Here is a 19309-nt window from a genome sequence, read left to right as displayed (position 1 = left end):
GGAAGTCAAGCACGTGCACCACCTTCCTTTCTGAAGTCAATGACCAGCTCTTTTGATTTGCTGACATTGAGGAAAATATTGTTGTCATGACACAATTTCCTTCCTATACTCTGACTCGTGATTTTGTGAGATTCGGCCCACTAACGTCCTGTCACCTACAACCTTGTAGATGGAGTGAGAGCAAAACCCAGCCACACATTCAAGAATGTACAAGGGAGTGCAGTAGGGAGCTGAGGATGCAGTTTCGTGGGGCACCAATGTTGAGGATAATCCTGGTGGACGTATTGCTATCTTTATTGTTTGCAGTAAGTTGGTCATGAAGTCAAGAATCCAGTTGGAGAGAGAATTGTTGGATCCCAGGTTTCAGAGATTGGAAGTGTTTGATTGGAATTGTGTATTGAAGATGGAGCTGTAGACATTAACAATAGTTAATTAAGATGACTGTACTGTTTAGATGCTCCAGAGATGAGTGTAGGGCTAGAGTGATGGTGACCACCACAGACCCATCTTGGTAGTAGATAAATTAGTGGGTTCAGGTTGCCTGGGAGGCTGGAGTAAACATGTGCCATGACCAACCTCTAAGCACTTCATGATGGAGGATGTCAGAGCCACCAGGTGGTAAGCAGTAAGGTACACAACCTTATTTTTCTTAGGCACTAGGATGATAGTGCTCATTTTAAAGCAGGTGGGAACCTCAGACTGAAGTAAAGGAGAGGTTAGAAATGTATGCAGATACCCCTGCCTACCAGCTGATTTGTGCAGGGTCTTAGGACATGGCTGACACCATCCACACCCATTCCTTTCCAAGGGTTCACACTCTACAACCGTGGTCCTCAACCTCCGGGCCGCGGACCGATACGTTGCCGCGAAGCATGCAGGGGTGCAGCGGTGGCCGGAACACAGCCAGCACATCTTCAAGAAAAAAGCCGAAATAAACAGGCTTTTGCCGATTGTGTCACCTCTGATATGGGCCGACATTTACGTGCTGGGCGGCACCTAGTTAATTAGCTTGTTTATTTCGGCTTTTTTCTTAAAGATGTGCTGGGTGCGTCCCGGCCACCACTGCATTCTTTGCGGCAATGTATCGGTCCGCGGCCCGGAAGTTGGGGACCTCTGCTCTACAAGACTGACCTGATGTTTGCAGTGGTGACAGTGGATTCAGGTGCATTTTTGGAGAATGGGTGGTCTTGTGCCAATCCACTTATGTTTAACAAAATGTGTAGAATGCGTTAAGCTCAAGAGGAAGGGATGAGCTGTTGTTGATGGTGCTGCCTGACTTTATTTTGTAGCACCTTGCAGCACAGAAGCTCATCTGATTACTTAGAGCAAACTGTATGACTTTCTGTATCGGAGCTCCACGTTTCAACTTCTGTTTGTAAATGAGCAAGGGTACATTCTGGTGGTCTGATTTTCCAAAGTGGGTGTGGGGGGTGAATTAGTAGGCACCTTTGACAAATCTTTACCAGTAGTCAAGGGTGTGTGGGTCCTTGGTGGGAGAGGAGATGTATTTGGTAACACATTCTTGAAGTTAGTACGATTGAAGTCACTGGCAATGATGAAGAGGACTTTCGGATGTTTAGATTAGATTTAGATTTATTTATTACATGTACCTCAAAACGTACAATGAAATGTGTCATTTGTTTTAACAACCAGCATACCCAAGGATGTGCTGGTGTAGCCCACCAGAGTCACCATACATTTCATTTTGAGGCTGTTGTTGACAGAATATAGTTAACTGAGTGAGGTGTCAAGTCCATCTGAGTTGGGAGACTGCCATCACAGTAGTTGCAGTGAACTTCTGTTGCAGGTAGTACGGGCAGCACTTCACTATTCAGTATTCCAGAAGAGGTGAGCGGGAGCTTACCTGAGCACTGTGAGGGGTTGATTAGAAAGCAAACACCTCCTCCACTTGCTTTGTCCGAGGACACCATACGGTTTCTCTGGTGAACTGAGAAGTTCTATGGGTTGAGTGGTGCTGTCAGATGAAGCAGGAGTGAGCCGTGCCTCAGTGAGACAGCATATAGCAGTCATTCAGATTCCTTTGGTAGGTCAGTCTTAGTTTTAATTCACCAACTCTTTGCTCAGTGTCTTGAAGATTAACCAGTAGCCTGCAAAAGCCTGAAAGTGCCTTTCCCCATGCTCAAAGACAGCTTCTATCCTGCTGTTATAAGACTGTTGAATTGTTCCCTTGTAAAATAAGAACTCTTATCTACTTCATTATGGTTTGTACCTTGTTGTCTGACTGCACTGCATTCCCTTTGTAACTACAACACTTTATTCTGCATATTGTTATTGTCTTACCTTTTACAATCTTGATGTAGTGATTATGACAAAACGATCTGTACACATTGCTTGCAAAACAGAGCTTTTCACTATACCTTGGTAATCTGACAATAATAAACCATCTACCAATTACTGACACACCCAATATAGGTGACTAGGTTGGGACAGGTTGCTATGGTCCCTGCTGTCCCCTTCTCTCCCTCTCACTCTGCAGGCCTTACAAGCTGACGTAGTCACTACATGAAATAATTTCCTGGGACTTGGTGAGGGTTTTCAATCACCCAACCTTCTTTCCTTCGTCTCCATTCATGTCTGTTCTCTTCCTTCCCCAGGGTACTGACCGTGTTCCTGAAACTCCGCTCTGATCTTCCCCCAAAAAGGTGAGGAGCTGGTTCGCATGTGGTTCGGCTGGTGAAGGGGGTGAGGGTGTCTGTAGGGTTCCTATAGACCATCAGCCCTCCCTCTGTCCGTCCTTTCTGCCCATCCCCCTTCCCGTCTCAACTCCCACAACTCCTGACCTACAAGACAGAGCTACAAAAGTAGGCTCTTACTAATCAAGAAACTATCAAACTCCACTTTAAATATATCCAATGACTTGGCCTCCACAGCCATCTGTGGCAATGAATTTCACAGATTCACCACCCTCAGGCCGAAGAAATTCCTCTATCTCTGGTCTAAAGGGGCAACGTTCTATTCTCTCACTGTAGGAAACATTTGTCCATGACCACTCTATCGAGGCCTTTCAAAGGTTTCAAAGAGATACCCTTTCTTTTTCGAATCATTTTCAGAGGCTCCTCTGGACCCTTTCCAATGCTAGCATACCCTTTCTTAGATAAGGGACCCGAAACTACTGGCAATACTCCAAGTGTGGCCTTACCATTCCTTTATAAAGCCTCAGAAATACATCCTTGCTTTTATATTCTAGCTCTCTTGAAATGAATGCTAACATTGCTTTTGCCTTTCTTACCACTGACTCAACCTGTAAGTTAACCCCAAGAATCTTTGTACCTCTGATTTCTGAATTTACTCCCCATTTAGAAAATACTCTATACTTTTATTCCTTCTACTAAAGTGTATGATCATACATTCCCTACACTGTATTCCATCTGCTACTCCTTTGACCACTCCTAATCTAAGACCTGCAGACTCCCCTTCTTCCTCAACACTACCTGCCCCTTCACCTATCTTTGTATCGTCCACAAACTTGGGCAAAGCCATCAGTTTTGTCATCCAAATCACTGATATACTGTGTAACTGAAAAGAAGCAATCCCAACACTGATCCCTAGTCACCAGAAGACAAACACAAAAGGCTCTCATTATCCTTTGACTCCTGCCAGTCAGCCGATCTGTCAATGGTGGTATCTTTCCTGTAATACCACGGGCTCTTACCTTGTTCAGTGGCCTCATGTGTGGCACCTTGTCAAAGGTCTTCTGAAAATTCAAGTACACAACATCTCTCCTTTGTCTATCCTGCCTGTTATTTCCTCAAAGAATTCCAACAGATTTGTCAGGCAAGATTTCCCCTTAAGAAAACGATGCTGACTTTTGCCTATTTTATCAAGTGTCTCCAAGTGCCTTAAAACCTCAGCCTTAATAACGGTTTCAAATATCTTACCAACCACTGAAGTCAAGCTAACTGGCCTATGATTTCCTGCCTTTTCCCCCCCTCCCTTCTTAAAGAGTGGAGTGATATTTGCAATTTTCCAGTTCTCAGGAACCATACCAGAATCTAGCAATTCTTTAGATAACTACAAATGCCTGTACAATCTCTCCAGATACCTCTTTAAGAACCTTGGGGTGCAGTTGATCTTGTTCAAGTGATTTACCGATCTTCAGACCTTTCAACTTCCCAATCACCTTCTCCTTAGTAATAGCAACTGCACTCACTTCTGCCCCCTGACACTTGAATTTCTTGTGTACTGGTGGTCTTCCACATTGAAGAGTGATGCAAAATACTTAGTTTGTCCACCATTACTACCTCTCCAGTGTCATTTTCTAGCAGTCCTATATAGAGTCTCGCCTCTCTTTTATTACTCTTTGTATATGTGGAACAAAACTTTTGGTATCATGTTTTATATTATAGGCTAGCTTCCCTTCATATTACAGCTTTTCTCTCCTTAATGCTTTTTTGTTGACTTCTGTTGGGTTTTAAAAGCTTCCCAATACTTTATTTTCCCGGTTATTTTTGCTATATTGTATTATTTTCTTTTGCTTTTATACTGATTTTAACTACCCTTGTCAGCTACCTCCTCTCTCATGCCTTTGTAATTCCCTTTACTCCACTGTGATACTGATATATCAGATCTTTGTTTCTTCCTCTCAAACTGCAGGGTGAATTCTATCATATGATCACTGCCTCCTAGGGTACCTTCACATAAGCCCCCTAATAAATCTGGTTTATTACACAACATCCGATCCAGAATTGCTTTTTCCCCAGTGGGCTCAGCCACAAGGTGCTCCAAAAAGCCATCTCGTAAGCATTCTACGAATACTTATGAAGTGAAGATTCCGGACTAGACTGGAATCAAAGGGGATGCTCAACAGTTGTGGCAGGGTTTAAATGCCATAACCTCCTACAAAGTTAAATCTGGTGACGCAGGGACAGCAGAGCTTTGCTTCCAGATGAGCTCAATACCTACGCTTGCTTTGACCATCAGAACAGGGGGGAACCATTACGCACCTCCATGTCTCCCCTGATCCTTTGGTCTCAGTAACTGAAGATGACATGCAGGCTGCCTTCAAGAGAGTGAATCCAAGAAAAGTATCCGGTCCAGATGGAGGACCCAGATGAGTACTGAAGATCTGTGCTGACCAACTGGTTGGTGTATTCACAAAGATCTTCAACCTCTTGCTCCAGTAGTGTGTGGTACCCACCTGCTTCAAGCAGGCTTGTACTGAAGGTATCCTGTCTCGACTATCATCAGTGGCCCTTACATCCACCGTGATGAAGTGACTTGAATCTGTTCTAATTCACCTACCGAAGCAACAGGTCTACAGCAGTGTCATCTCACTGGCTCTTTACACAACTTTGGAACATCTGGACAGCAAAGATGCAACATCAAGATGTTCTTTATAAATTATAAATTCTTTATAAATTACAGCTCAGCATTTAATACCATCATCCTCTCAAAACTAATCAATAAACTCCAAAACTTGGGCCTCAAAACCCCCTTGTGCAGTTGGATCCTGGATTTCCTCACTTGTAGGTCCCCCCCCCCCCACTCTACTGGGGTTGGGATCCTGTGCGGCTAAGCACATCTCCAATACCATATATAAGTCTGCTGACACCAAACACCACTTGTGGGCTGTATCAAAGGTGGTGATGGTAAATAAGCATACAGGAGGGAGATTGAAAATTTGATTGAGTGGTGTCATAACAACAACCTCTCACTCAATGTCAAGACCACCAAGGAATTGATTGTAGACTTCAGGAGAGGGAAACCAGAAATCCATGAGCCAGTAATTATCGGAGGATCAGAGGTGGAGAAGGTCAGTAACTTTATTTTCCTGGGTGTCACGGTCTCAGAGGACCTGTCCTGGACCCATTATATAAATATAATTGTGAAGAAAGCATGACAGCACCTCTACTTCCTCAGGACTCTGCAGAGATTCAACATGTCATCAGAAACCATGGCAAACCTCTATCGAAGTGTGCTGGCTGACTGACTGCCTTACATCCCGGTATGGGAACACCAATGCTTTTGAGTGAAAAATCCTGCAAAAGGAAGTGGATTTGGCCCAGTACATCATGGGCAAAACCCTCCCAACCATTGAGCACATCGACATGAAACGTTGCCGTAGATAAACAGCATCCATCAGAGACCCTCACTACCCAGGTTATGCTCTTTGCTTGCTGCTGCCATCAGGTAGAAGTTACAGGTGCCTTAGGACTTAAACCACCAGTTTCAAGAACAGTTACTACCTCTCAACCATCAGGCTCTTGAACAAAAGGGGATAACTACACTCGCTGTACTTTTGGTGTTTCCACAACTGATCGCCTCACTTTTAAGGACTCTTTTTAATGTTATTTATTGCTATGTATATCTGCATTTGCAGTTTGCTAATAAATTTTACTTTGAAAATCCCTTCTCTTGGGATCCACACCAACCTGATTTTCCCAAACTACCTGCACATTGAAATCCCCCATGACTATTGTAGCATTGCCCTTTTTACATGCCTTTTCTATCTCCCTTTTTAAATTTGTATCCTACATTCCGGCTATTGTTCGGAGGCCTGTATATAACTTCCATCAGGATCTTTTTACTGTTATGGTTTCTTAACTCTAGCCACAAGATGTAGAATCTTCTGATCCTATGTCAGCTTTTTCCAAGGATTTCTAAGAATTTCATATCATTTCTACCAAAAGAACTACCTCACCTGCTCTCCTTACCCTTTTGTATCCTTGGATGTTAAGCATTCAACTACCATCTTTCAGCCATGACTCAGTGATGCCCGTGTCATACCTGCCAATCTCTAACTGTGCTACATGATCATCTACAATAATCCATATAGTGTACATACAAGCTTTCAGTCCTGTATTCACTTTTTAAATTTGTCTTCATGTTACTGGAAGTTAAATTCTTATCGCTTGCTAAAATGCCTTTTTATTTATTCCGATGTCTCGCCCCAACCTTCTTTCCTCTCTGACCCCTCCCTTTATGCACCTCTCTCTGCTGACAATTTTTGTCACTGTACCCAACTGTAGCCCCCCTGGCCACCCTCAGGGTCGCTCGGCTCGCTGTCGTCTAGGGAAACAACCCATGGCCCCACCAAACTGGGTAATTCGTTTGTGTGGATGCTGTGTGATGTACCCCACCCCGCCCAAATAACAGACAATACACCAGATATGATTAAATGATTTACAGTTTATAGATATTACTGAAACTATATAATTAATAGAGAATAAAATATAAAAGGAAAATAAAAGGCACCACACTTATCAAAGTTCAATCTCTTCGTGCACAAAACAGTTGGAGCTCAGGACCCTTCTTCTTCACCCTGCGACCCCTCGGACCACCTCGACCGGCTGCCTGGGACCAACAATGGTGGTCAACCAGACGCTCCACATGAGTCCGTCTCCTCGCCGAACGCCCTCCTTGGGGTCCGACCCCGTTAGCAGACATCACAGCACCTGGTCCATCCTCTGTCTCACTCTCCCGCCTTCTGCCCCAAAACCCCGCGCATACAAATCTCCCAGATACACCAAAATCATAACAACTATCCCAATTGGTTAATATCATCCTCTCATCCCCCCAACCCACAAGCTGCTAGCGCAAAATTTCTCAGCATTTAACATAACAAAGAAGCCATTTTAATTAGCCTACACAGTGACATAAGAGACGAAACCCCCTTACCCAACCATTTTTGCTGCATGTTAACTACTCTCCTGCCTCCCCGCCCCCCCCTCCCCCACACTGACTTTGTTTGCTTCATTCTCGGTGTCCTTTTCCATATCCTTAGGTTCCACGTGACGTTGATCTCCTCTTTACTGCGTGAGACGACCTGACATTTGCACTACTACTAATGATCCTATTTTTCATTGCAGTCAGGCTCTGAACGTTACTGTGCATCTTCCAGTGCCCAAGGGAACAGCAAGGTTAGAGCTTTAAATCACAGTTCACTGCATTACATTCCCCTCCATTCCCACAGCAATAGAGAGGGATCCAGGCACAGAGTGGGTCACCTCAAGCTATTATTTACTGTCGTCAGCAGTAGGACAAGTGAAGGTGAAGAGGCAAGAATGAAATATCTGGCAATGTGGTGTGATCCCGTAATGAGCAATGATCTATAAAAGGGATGGCATTATGTAATGTGCTGTGGTCTGTGTAACAGTGTGTTTATGGGGTGGGGCTCTATTTGGTAATGTGCAGTGGTTCAGCAGTCTCCCCCTTTAGCAGAACAAGAATGCCCACAGTGCTCTCTCCAAGGCCCAGCATAGTTGTAGTATGTTTTGAAACATCTTTAATTTGTAGTCGCTTCCTCTTGAGATCAAAAGCCATTCTCCATTTGCTGCTGTCCAAGACTTTCAGTGACTTGTGAAAATCAATACTGGGTCTTTTGTCATTTAGAACAAGGCTCAATATTTCTTTGTCCCAATTAAGTTTCTCTACTCTTTTTGCCCATTCTCTCACTTGTCTTATATCATCAGTAAACTCAGATTATGTTTGCTCCTCCCAGTCAAACATAGGTTTTGAATCATCAGGATTCAGGCACTGATCCCCATGGTACCCACTGCTCACCCACCCTGTAACCAGAGAGGGTCTGTTTATTCCATATTAACATGTTACCCCAATTCTATCTCATTCTCTGACCACCTACATGGGGACCTTATCAAGCACCCTCTGAAAATCCAAGTATGGCATTTTCACTGACTCTCCCCTCCATCCTCAAAGGTTTTTGGGATATGATTTCCCCTTCATACTTTTTGTCTCTCTCCAGGAACACTGCTTTTCGTGCTGATATCACGTTTGTTTGTGTAGATCCCAGCATTTTCCCTGGTGGCTTGGTAGGCCTGTTTTCAGGAATAGCTTCTTCCCCTCTGCCATGATTTCTGAATGGACAATGAACACTACCCTCACGACTTTTTTTATTTCTATTCTATTTTATAGTTAAGTTACTTACTATAGTTCAGGTTTTTTTTTGCATTATGTATTGTGCTGCTGCTACAAAGACAACAAATTTCATGACATATGCCAGTGATATTAAACCTGATTCTGATTCATTTTCTTTTGTTTAACCTGCAGGAATTGTTCTTGAATACACCCACAAATATCCATTATCTCTGTAGTCACTGCTGTCAAAGGTTTCAGTGAAGGTGATCAGGTCATTGGGGTTTATCATTCCATAGTTTGGTCCTGTAACATGCTGTGGTCAGGGTAGGGTCTGGACCATTGTTCTTCAGCCTGCAACAGGGTTTCATCTTGCAGTGTGTTACTGTCTGTTCTAATGTGAATGGTGACTAATTCTGGCCTATGTTTCAGTCTCTCCCAGGAACTGAGCAGTCCTGATCAGTCTGCTGAGCTGGACGTTAACACTAGGTCTGTGCACTGGCAGATCCCCACCTTTCCTGGAGGCTCACAGTTCACTGCACTGTTCAAGGTGAGAATGCTGGGGTAAGGAGCTGTGCCACACTGTTGGGAACAGACAGGTTAAAACTACAGGCTCAAAGTGTTCTGAGGTTAAATAAAAAAGAAATTTGGTCTATTCTCTACTTGGGAAGGAGTGATGATGCTGTCAGTCCCTTCACTGAGCAGGGACACTTGGACAGGCAGACCCATTCCCCTGGTGTCAATGTGGGGTGGGGTGAGATTCATGGCAAAAAGTAACCGTGTTCATATTTCTTTTGTGCAGCTAGAGGTCCCTGGACTGAGTGCCTCATCGTTGCTGGAGCTTGGCCCCGTCTGCATGCAGTTTGAGCTGCCCATGACCACCTGCTCAGGGCTACAGGTCCGATTCTTGCGCGTGACTGCCTCGCAGGCTCCGCTGCCTCATCGCTGGGTCCGCTATGTCACACACAGCAACTCCTATGTTATCCGCATTTGAAGTACTAATGTACTGATGAGAATAGGTTTGCGGAGGGGTGCAACTATCCAGGGATGCCCAAGAATTGAGCCCCATCAATGTAAGGAGGCCACTTAATCAGGTTATTGGGGCAGTGAAAATTACCCGGGTAGTGATCACAGAGCCATCCTGCTGAGTTACTGGGACGGAGGCAATGATTCCATCATTGCTATGCTTTCAGAACAAATGTACATTTGATGTAAATAAGAATCTTTGAGTGTGTGCTTTTAGTATAATTTATGGAGGATGGAAACTGGAGTCCAATCAAGATGGCATTGAAGCATGTGCGATGTCACAGGCATAAGGATCTCTGCAACAGATCAGGAGAGGAAGGGAAGTGTTAGAGGGGTAGCTGTGATCGGGAAGAAATGTATTTGTGAGCTGGTGAGTTTATAAGGAGTGGTTTGAGGGAGGAACGTGACATCTTAGGGATTGGCAGATAAGACAATAAATATTGAAGCAATTAAAGTTACAGATGTGCAAGAGGCTGGAAATGAAAATGAAGAGTGACCTTACAATTGTACGGCATAGAGGAGTTACAGAAGGAATGAAGGGAAAGGACATGGAGGGGTTTTCAAACAAGGGGCAGAACTGAGCTGTTCCTTAACTGCAGCAAATATCACTCAGCAAGCACGTTTGATTTGGATGATCATGTACAGGTAGCAGAGGGGGTTGGATGAGCATGGGGCGGGGGAAGGCGGTTAGAGAGAAGATCGTTGAGATTTGGAATGATCAAATTTAAGAGTGACCATGTTACAGGTAAAGGTTTGAGCAGCTGAAGAGGGGCAGTAACAGGTTAGGTGTATGTTCTGAAAGTTCAACTTGGTGTCAGAATGAAACAGAACCAAAACTTTGAACAAAAAGGAAAAGCTTAACTAATTAAGCTGATGATGTTTAATTAAAACTAATCCTTTCGTTCTGCACATGGTCTACATGCTGATTCTTTGCTTGGCAGTGCAGTTTTGACACCAACCACTATATAAAATAAAAACTGGTCCACGCATTGTCTTTGAACCTATCCCTCTCATTGTGTGTCCTCTAGTATTAGACATTTCGACCCTGGGAAAAAGATACCACAAGTCTATCAATACCTCGCAGGTTTATAGACTTCTCAGTTCTCCCCTCGTCTATATTAAACAAAGTTTGTCCAACCTTTCCTTGTAGCAGATATCCTGTAATCCTGTTAAACTTCTGCACCCAGACCAAAGTCTCCACATCTTTTCTGTAACAGGTTGACCACAATGTAGAGTAACCAGAATTTTACAAAGCTGCAACATACCTTATTGACTCTTGTACTCAGTGTCTTTACTAATAAATGTAACATGCTATATGCCTCCTTTAGCACTTAATCAACCATGGACATATCAAATCCAGAACAAAAATTTATAACCATCTGGTTCAGTAACATCTTGCAGGAAGATGGATGAACTGGGAGTGAGTAGAAAGCTTATGGTTAGAACAGAATGCAATTGATCTTCCCAATATTTAGTTGCAGAAAGTCACTACTCTGTATTTAATACTATAATTCATGCATGGTTGACATTTTAGAGTAAATGAGTAACACCAGGTGGTGTCAGTTTAAAGTTTGAAACGTTTGTAGTGTCATTGTGTGTAATCTTGATGACGAATAGATCCAGACAAAGAAAAACTCCCAGACCACAATCAGAAGTATTTATCCACCTTCTCTCAGACACAGGTAAATGCACCTCAATTCTTCCTGCAATCCAGGGGGCAAACCATACAATTTAACATTGTGTCTTCACCTTTTACACCAGATTCTCAATTCAGCAACAATCCCTCGGATTCTGTCAAATACCTGTGGTAGTCCCAGTAAATAACTAATGTACTTTACTACTTCAGTCCCCTTTGAAAATTTTAGACCAGGCATTCAGACTCCCTTCCCTGATGACCCTTCTTTAAAGTAAGTGACTTGTTAAAGTTTAGCACTTTTTCCTGATGCCAGGACAGATATTAATCATGTCCTTTAGCACAGAAGGGGCATTCAGTCACAGAAATGCAGGCTTTCGCCTGAAAGAAAAATTCAAATCCTGCACTTAAAGTACACAAGTGAAGGGGTAACTTCAAATTGCTTTTATTAACAAAATGTAAGGTAAACTGCAGAAACATCTTTTTACAACAAATTTACAAGCACAAGTTAAACTATACAAAAGCAAAGACAACTCATATCCTAGGTCTGAGAAGCCTTAATCCATTACTCCTGCCTTGTGATTTCATGAACTACAGTTGCAGGTCAGCAAGTACAATTAAACCAGTGGCCCAGCAGAGACTCATTTCAAATGTAAATCCCAAATTAATGTACAGCAATCAAAATAAAAGACAAGTCTCCAGCAGCTTCAGAAATCCTAAAGACAGAAAAGGCAGAATTGAAGACAATGTGCATGGTCAACATTATACAGACATCCACAGAGTGCACAATCACAGTGATAAGTACATACCTTCCAACCCCCCCCCCACTCAATAACTCAGATCAGAGATTGGCGAGGGCAATGAATGATTCCAAAAGGGCACCAAAAACTGAGGATACATTCAAGGACAAAAGCATAGCACAGCAGGTGGAGCTGTTGCCTCAGCTAACTGAGTTGTTTAAAATGAAAATACTTTGCAAATTGCAAAGTCCAGAGCAAGGGATCTTCAGGGAAGACATCTAGACTAATAGATCTATGTATATTAGACCTTTAATGCAGAAATGTGCTTAGAACCTTAATGAGAGCGTTATCAAACAAAAAAGAAAACAGGTGCTACAAAAGGGCACTTTATATGAAATGACCACAAATATTACACAGTAGAGTGTAAAGCAATTCCAGAACCACTTCACACAACATGGAAGTATAAAGCACACTCCAAATGTTACTGGGATAATCACAGCTTTCAAGATCAAGGCCAATAGGATTTTTAGGTAAGTGAATCAAGGGATTTAAAACAATGGCAGCTGAATAGATTTGTGGCAAAGATAATAAATTAGACTATCACATGACTCCAACCTCATTACTAGAAGTCACTTACATCAATGTCGAGAATACTTGAGTCAAAGAGATCCTGCAACAGCCCAGCTCTTCCTTGTCTGCCGAGGGCTCCCTGCTGAAAGTTACAGAAAGAATCAAATTAGTAAAATTACAAAATTCATAGGCAAATGAGCTTTTACTCAAGCACACAGATAAAGTGGCTGAGAGTTGACAAATGTTCAGCTGCATTACTAATACTCATATCAAATTAATCTGGCCTTAATCAAGAAGCCAGCATAGCATCTGGGTAAAGAGTTGAGGGCACACCACACTGATGGCGGCAATACTGAGAACAAAAGCAATAAACTTGATGACTAGGAGCACTTCAGATTTAAGCAAGAGGGCCAAACTTTGATAGGGAAGATGGAATACTGGAGTGGAAACCTATAAACAGATTGTAAGAGCTCCCATTCCTATGCAGTAGGAAGACAAGCTGATTAATGGAGCCCCTCACAGATGGGAGAAAACATATTCGCCAGGAAACATCAGTGAAATTAGAAACAAAAACTGGCAGCACTGCCTACCTACTGTACTTTGAAGCCTCTCAAATGGAGAACTGTAGATCTTGAGTGAACAAGAAGCCCAAAGAAATTAACATTAATGTAAAACTAGTACTAGAGAAATTAATGGGACTGAAAAGTAACAAATCCTCAAGAGCAGAACACTAGATCTGCGAAGGAAGTAGCTCTGATAATAGTGGATGTGCTTGATTCTGATAGTATTTTACAATTCTACCCTGGGGGAATAAAAGATTGTTTACCCTATCTATAATTCTCAACTCTATAATTTTATAATTTCCAAATCTTCCAAGGGATTATCGAACAGTCCCACCGATTAGACAGAAAATGTAACCCCATTAATAAATAAGAAAAGAAATTTTTCAAGTGGCTGGGAGGCTGAATGAAGGGAGATGTTTCTTCTGCTTGGTAGAGGGAGTGGGGTCTAGAATCTGAGGTCAGGGGCTGGCTGGTGGCACAATGACATCGGTGCCAGACCCGGGAGCAGAGGTTCCGGGGTTCGCAACCAGTTGGGTCTGCTCCCGAGTATGCTTCCCATCCGTGCTGGGTTAAGTGTCGAGATAGCAACTCAACCTCGTAAAATAAAGGGAAAATGCTGCAAAAATGTCTGTGTGGAGAATGGCGCACCACACAGTCTCTCTCTCGTTCTGTGCCTTGTAAAAAAGCCATGAAAAAGACATCACAGACACACACACACAAAAAAAAAAAAGAATCTGAGGTCAGTTTAGAATATTTGGAGAGAGATGGTGAAATTAATTCTCAACCACAAATGGCTGTGGTGGTGAAATCAAAAATGTGAAGTTGTCAGGAAGAGGCATGAGGCAGTGATCAGGTGTATAAAGCTTCAGTAAGGTTGTACTTAAGAGTATTGTGCATATTTCTGGTCATCCATCACAGGAAAGATGTAGAAGTTTTGGAAAAAGTACAGAAGATATTTACAAGTATGCTGCCTGCTTTAGAGGCAGGCATAATTTGATGGTGGAGACATTAGACAAACCATGTTTGTTTTCTCTGGAGCACTGAAGGCTGAGGGGAGATCTGATAGAAGTTTATAAAATGAGAGTTATAGATAGGGTTACCATCTTTTTTTTAATTCCCCCCCCCCCCCCCCCACAGGGTAGAATTATCAAATACCATCAGAATCAGGTACGATTTCACTGGCATACTGAAATTTGCTGTTTTACAGAATCAGAATCAGGTCTATCATTGGCATGTGACATGAAATTTGTTAATTTAGCAGCAGCAGTTCAATACATAATCTAGCAGAGAGAAAAAATAATAGATAAAATAAATAAACAAGTAAATCAGTTACATACATTGAATAGATGTTAAAAAACATGCAAAAACAGAAATACTGTATATTAAATAAAAAGTGAGGTAGTGTTCAAAGATTCAATGTCCATTTAGGAATTGGATGGCAGAGGGGAAGAAGCTGTTCCTGAAATGCTGAGTGTGTGCCTTCAGGCTTCTGCACGTCCTACCTGATGGCACAGTGAGAAAAGGGCATGCCCTGGGTGCTGGAGGTCCGGTCTGGGAGCAGCAGTCTATTGCAATACACAGTAATAAAATTATAAATTACTGCAAATATATACAAATTAAATAAATATTGCAAAAAGAGGGGAGGGGGGAGGAAATACTGGGGAAGTGTTCTTGAGTTCACTGTCCACTTAAAAATTTGATGGTGGAGGATTAGAAGCTGTTCCAGAAATGTTGAGTGTGTGTCTTCAGGCTCCTGTATCTCCTCCTTGATGGCAGCACTGATGGGGGTCTTTAATGATGGACGCTGCCCTTTTGAGGCATCATCTTTTGAAGGTGGCCTGGATGCTGAGGAGGCAAGTACCCATGATGGAGATGGCTAAGTTTACAACTTAATGCAGCTTTTTTCAATCCTGTGCAGTGGCCCCTTCATACTAGATGGTGATGCAACCAGTTAGAAATGCTCTCCATGGTACACCTTAAAAAATTTGACAGTCTTGACATACTAATTGAGTGGTGACTTACCAATTCTCTTCAAACCCCTGATGAAATAGTCTCTTTGTAATTGCATCAATATGTTGAGCCTAAGATAGATCTTCAGAGATGTTAATACCTACGAACTTGAAACTGCTCACCCTTCCCTCTTCTGATTACTTGATGAGTACCCTTCCTCAAGTCCACAATCAATTCATTGGTCTTACTGACATTAAGTGCAAGGTTGTTGCTGCGACACACTCAACTGGTTGATCTATCCCGCTTCTGTATGCCTCGTCACCACCTGAAATTCTGCCAACAATAGTTGTGTTGTCAGCAAATTTATAGATGGTGTTTAAGCGATGCCTAAGCAGCACAGTCATGGACATAGAGGGAGTAGAGCAGTGGGCTAAGCATACATCTTTGAGGTACGCCAAAATTGATATTCAGATTATTTCCGATCTGCACAAACTGTTTTCCCATTGAGAAAGTCAGGGATCCAGTTGCAAAGGGAGGCACAGAGACCCAGGTTTTAGAGCTTGTTGATTAGATCGAAGGGTATGATCGCGTTGAACACTGAGCTGTAGTCAACAAACAGCAGCACAACGCAAATATTACTATTGTCCAGGTGATCCAAGGCCAAGTGAAGAGCCAGTCAGAGCGTATCCCCTGCAGTCCTATTGTGGCGATAGGCAAATTGCATAGGGTCCATGTCCTTGCTTTGGCAGAAGTTGGTTCAAGCCATGACCAACTTCTCAAAGCACTTCATCAGAGTGGACGAGAGTCCCATTGGGCAATAGTTGTTGAGGCAGCTCATCTTGCAGGCAGTGTGAGATTAAACAAAATTACAAGCTGATGACACTGAGGGTAATACTTAACATGCAATGAGAATTGGTTAATGAACAGAAAATAAACTGGGAATAAAAACTCATTTAGGAGGCTGTGACTGGAAGGGGCCAAAGAGACTATGATGGTGTCTCAGCTGATCAATCTGTCGCAGTGACTTGGATGAGGCAAATTGCGTAGATCCAGGTTTACTGATGATAAAGCTGGGTGTCTGTGAGAGCTATGAAGAGGACACAGAGAGGCTTTGTGGAAGGTATCTGCAGGATGAGGTAAATGGGCAAGGATACATGGGGATAATGAAGTAATCCACAAAAAAAAATATGGAAAGCTTTTTTAAAAAAGAAACTGAAGTATTAGAGCTAACAGAGTGTCTGGTGCATGAATCACATGCTATTAAGCAAGCAGGACAACACAAAGCATGCTGGCGAGCCTGCTTCTGAAATAATATGCAGGTTTGACTTCTCTAACCAAACAGACAGATTTATGATAGACAGAAGGCAATAAAGGTTCATCTGATTGGTTCCTGGGAAGGTAGTACATAGTGGTTTGGCCAGGAGTGCAGATTAAGTTGACCTCAGTGTTGGCTGCTCCCACTCCACATGGAATTGTGTGCACCCATTGACCTCCTTTGTGCCCAGTGTCCACGTGTCCCACTTCAGCTCACCTAGCTCTTCCTGCATTTCACATGTCTAACATCTCCCAACATTCCAGATCCTATTCAACCTATATGAGAGTTCAGTTACTGACCAGAATGATCTCGCTATTTGCATCCGAATGCTCGCTGGTGGCATCAGACATAATTTCTCCTGCTTCAGTGTCTTCTCCTTCTTCTTCCATTAGACTCAGCCTGAAACAGAAAACAAACTCAATCATTCACAGGCATTTGTGAACAGCAACATACCTGGGCCAATTACCCCCAGATACAACAGTGGTCCCAATTCTTATTAAACAATGGTCATGATAGCGGCTACATCAATAGTCCGTCCCTAATCTAACTTTGACTGACTATGGGTCAACCACATTGGTTCTGGAACTGCACATAGGAACAACTGGTTCTTCAAGCCTGTGCATCTCCTCTCCCATGTTCCTCACCGCCTGTGGCAAAGTGAGTTTATTGCCCACCCATGATTCCTGCCAGATCCATGTCAAATGCTCCCCACCTGTACTTACTCACCAACATTCCTTGATACTTTTTCTTACAAAAACGATTCCAATCCCAGATTAGTTCCAACCTTTGGATTATCAAAAAGGTAACAGCGGTGATAAGGCTAGACACACTTTCTTATTTTCTTCAACTCAAGAGATTTTTAATGTTACTTACAGAGGAGGAGGAGATCAGGAATTCACCAAAAGTTGGCCAAGACAAAAAGACATTAAAAATCATTTGTTCGTGGTCTGTGAAGTTTTGAAGCCTTCTCAGCATAGATATTTCTTGGTATTGTGGCTGAGATGGACCACGTTCTTTTGTGCACGTGTTTCCCTAATTCTGTATGTAACCAAGTCACAGCACTCAGACCTTCTCTTCCATTACCATGAAACCTTGCAGTTTTGCTCACTACTGTGGATCCTAGTCCATCCAACCTCCTCCCCCCACCCCCAACCCTTTCCTGCAGTCTATGCTCAATTTCGGATTTCTTCCTTCCAGACTGCCGTATCCCCTTGTTCCCTTGCCCATCCCTAATCTGCCCCCACACACAGTGAATCCCTATTTTAATCAAACCAAATGCTTGTCTCCTTTCCAAGATCTTTTTGAGCAACTACCACAATCCTTGAGGTCAGCAATAACTCAAGCTTCTTATTGCTCCTTCTCAACCAGCCCACCCACTTAGCAGCTAACTCTGTATAACACCAGTTAGTCATTTACATTTTGGAACTGGAGGCTGCAGCTTTGAGGGTATTGCTGGAAAAAACTTGCAGGACAGCAGAGTGTACACCCCCTCTGAACTACACCTCTAACCATACACACACAACTTTCCACCTTGCAGCAGTGGGTGTCATCCTGGAACATGCACTATTTGATGTTTAATCTTACCCTTAAAACCCAGAATAACTTCAACTAACAAAACCAAGAATCTAAAATAGATCTTAACAGTACCATTGCAGGATCCAGACTAAAATACCAGTATGCAGGAAATGTGTACAAATGACAGACAATCCATCACTTACAACTGCTGCTTGCGAACTTTTTGTCGGGACCGGTCCTTTTGTACTCTGTTCTTCTGAACCCGATTATTTTGCCGCTTATTACGATTTTGAGAGTCAAGCCAAGACCTGCTATACAAAACAAAGAACAATTAGGTGTGATGGGGAGAACTGTTCCAAAAGGGCTGCTTATCTTGCACAGGGTTTCAGAAGATTGACGAATATTACAAGAAATTGTGATGTTACATGCTCAAGGAGATCTGGTTTTTTTTGTGAGAATGATGTAATGGTCTTTTGGAGGTCACCTGATGTGATTTTCCCGCCGATGTGAGGTCATGTGATGACATGTGCCCTGTGACTATATAAGGGTCGACCCAGGTGACGCAGTTAGTTTTTGAGTTTGTAGATTTCCAGGTAGAACGCGTTGTGCATCCGTTTCTGTTGCGTTTGTTCTTATGTCGCAGTTTCATTTTTAAAACGGAAGGTGTGTTCTCTTACAAGATTTGTATTATTGGACTGGAAATTTGTGGCTGGAAGTGCCAATTTACTCAATTCCGACAGTTTTGAAGGGAGAGTGAAGAATTCATCGAAGTGAAGGATCGAGAGAAGTCAGCATCGTTTGGCAGTTTAATAAAGAATCGACCTTATTGAGTCTTCATTGGCGAGAACCTGCATCGAGATAACTCTTGGAAAAGCGCAATGAGTTCATGCAAAAAGGTGCTCTCTCTCTCTCTCTAAAGGAATTTAAGGTCAGTCGATTTAAACTGTTTATTTTTGGCATCGTGAATCCTGTGGACAGAATCAGTAGTAAAGGTGCGTCTGTGAAGAAATCTTTCTCCAGAGAAGTCTCTCCCAATTGAATGTGTAAAATTGTTGGACTTTTGAAGTTATCGCTCTAAGAACTATATCTGACTGTATCGCTTTAAGAACTGTTTTCGCAATTAACGCTTTAAGAACCATTGCTGAGTGGAGTTGGTGAACAGCTG

At 42.7% G+C, this 19309-nt stretch overlaps 2 protein-coding genes across 7 annotated transcripts in view; one reads left to right on the top strand and one right to left on the bottom strand.

Moving 5' to 3' along the window:
• Window positions 1–11846, top strand: part of ap4m1 (adaptor related protein complex 4 subunit mu 1) — a 31807-nt gene extending 19961 nt beyond the window's left edge. The window contains exons 11-14 of one of the 3 annotated variants that reach the window (XM_072240718.1): window positions 2616–2663; window positions 7830–7880; window positions 9265–9382; window positions 9635–11846. In XM_072240718.1, the coding sequence (XP_072096819.1) occupies window positions 2616–2663; window positions 7830–7880; window positions 9265–9382; window positions 9635–9826 (409 nt within the window). In that variant the 3' untranslated portion in view covers window positions 9827–11846. The remainder of the gene's footprint in view (window positions 1–2615; window positions 2664–7829; window positions 7881–9264; window positions 9383–9634) is intronic. The other 2 variants (XM_072240716.1, XM_072240717.1) reach the window with 2 other exon arrangements.
• Window positions 11847–11857: 11 nt separating this feature from the next.
• Window positions 11858–19309, bottom strand: part of LOC140186442 (cohesin subunit SA-1-like) — a 109712-nt gene continuing 102260 nt past the window's right edge. The window contains exons 34-37 of one of the 4 annotated variants that reach the window (XM_072240714.1): window positions 18348–18455; window positions 16929–17028; window positions 12869–12940; window positions 11858–12207 (exon numbers count right to left, since the gene is read on the bottom strand). In XM_072240714.1, coding sequence (XP_072096815.1) covers window positions 12199–12207; window positions 12869–12940; window positions 16929–17028; window positions 18348–18455 — 289 coding nt within the window. In that variant the 3' untranslated portion in view covers window positions 11858–12198. Of the gene's footprint in view, window positions 12208–12868; window positions 12944–16928; window positions 17029–18347; window positions 18456–19309 lie in introns of all 4 variants that reach the window. The other 3 variants (XM_072240713.1, XM_072240712.1, XM_072240715.1) reach the window with 3 other exon arrangements.

This window comes from Mobula birostris, chromosome 22 (genome assembly GCF_030028105.1).
Source record: "Mobula birostris isolate sMobBir1 chromosome 22, sMobBir1.hap1, whole genome shotgun sequence".
NCBI lineage: Eukaryota > Metazoa > Chordata > Chondrichthyes > Myliobatiformes > Myliobatidae > Mobula > Mobula birostris.
Note: the sequence above shows the minus strand (reverse complement) of the source record. Positions and strands in the feature narration are given on the sequence as shown.